Genomic DNA, 1,340 nt, shown 5'->3' with positions numbered 1-1,340 from the left:
CGGACCAGCTGCCGGCGCGCAAGCTGCAGGTGGCGTCTGCCGGCAAGAAGCAGCTGAAATACTTCACGGTGAATGAGGAGAACGGGAACCTGTACGTGAACGAGAGGCTGGACCGGGAGGAGATGTGCGGCGAGTCGGCGACCTGCTCCGTCAGCTTCGAGGCGCTGGTGCACAACCCGCTGAACATTTTCCACATCGAGGTGGATATCCAGGACGTGAACGACAACGCGCCGCGCTTTCTTAAGGAAAATATCCACTACGAAATCATTGAGTCTACACCGCCTGGTGCCCGATTTGCTGTGGGTGTTGCCGAGGATGCGGACGTGGGCAGTAACGCGCTGCAGGGCTACGAGCTGGAGGCCAACGGGTACTTCACGGTGGAGGTGAAGGAGAGCCAGGACGGCAGCAAGTTTGCAGAGCTGGTGCTGCGCCGTGCCCTGGATCGAGAGAGCGAGCCGAGCCTGCGTCTGCTGCTGACTGCGGTGGATGGCGGAGACCCGGCCCGCACTGGCATCGCCCAGCTGTGGATCAACGTCACCGACGCCAATGACAACCCACCCGTGTTCGCGCAGGACCGGTATCGCGTCAGCCTGGGCGAGGACACGCCTCCGGGATCGACGGTGCTGAACGTTATAGCATCAGACGCCGATGCCGGCACCAACGCCCACATCACCTACAGCTTCGGGAAAATGCCGGCCAAGGTGCTTCAGAAGTTTGTGGTGGATGCACAGAGCGGGACGATCACTCTGCAGGAGGAGCTGGATTTTGAGGACACGCGAGGCTACATGTTGCTGGTGGAGGCGAGGGACGGTGGCGGTATGGTAGCCCACTGCAAGGTAGAGGTGGAGGTGCAGGACGTGAATGATAACGCGCCCGAGATCACGGTTCTGTCACTGTCAAGCCCGGTGCCCGAGGACGCGCCGGCTGGCACCGTGGTGGCCCTGCTGAATGTGAAAGATCCAGACTCCGGCGAGAACGGTCAGGTGTCGTGCGAGCTGTCGGGAGAGGCGCCGCTGTCGATCGTGGCGTCGTCGGGCGGCTCGTACAAGGTGGTGACATCGGGCGCGCTGGACCGCGAGCAGGCGTCCGAGCAGCGCGTGACGGTGGTGGCCCGGGACCGGGGCAGGCCGGCGCTGTGGAGCAGCAGGGAGCTGGTGCTGGAGGTGTCGGACGTGAACGACAACGCGCCGGTGTTCGAGGAGGCGGCGTACAGCGCGTACGTGGCGGAGAACAACGCGGCGGGCGCGCTGGTGCTGCGCGTGCAGGCGCGGGACGCGGACGCGGGCGCCAACGGGCGCGTGAGCTACTGGCTGGCGGGCGGCAGCGCGGGCGCGGCGGGC

General features: G+C 65.2%; 1 protein-coding gene across 1 annotated transcript in view; it reads left to right on the top strand.

The window, feature by feature from the left end:
• Positions 1-1,340, top strand: part of LOC102038604 (protocadherin gamma-A2) — a 9,921-nt gene that overhangs the window by 6,017 nt on the left and 2,564 nt on the right. Inside the window, exon 4 of the mRNA XM_031065497.1 lies at positions 9-1,298. Within this exon, the coding sequence (XP_030921357.1) occupies positions 9-1,298 (1,290 nt within the window). The remainder of the gene's footprint in view (positions 1-8; positions 1,299-1,340) is intronic.

The sequence above is a fragment of the Geospiza fortis genome, unplaced genomic scaffold (genome assembly GCF_000277835.1).
Source record: "Geospiza fortis unplaced genomic scaffold, GeoFor_1.0 scaffold1636, whole genome shotgun sequence".
NCBI classification, from domain to species: Eukaryota; Metazoa; Chordata; class Aves; order Passeriformes; family Thraupidae; genus Geospiza; species Geospiza fortis.
Note: the sequence above shows the minus strand (reverse complement) of the source record. Positions and strands in the feature narration are given on the sequence as shown.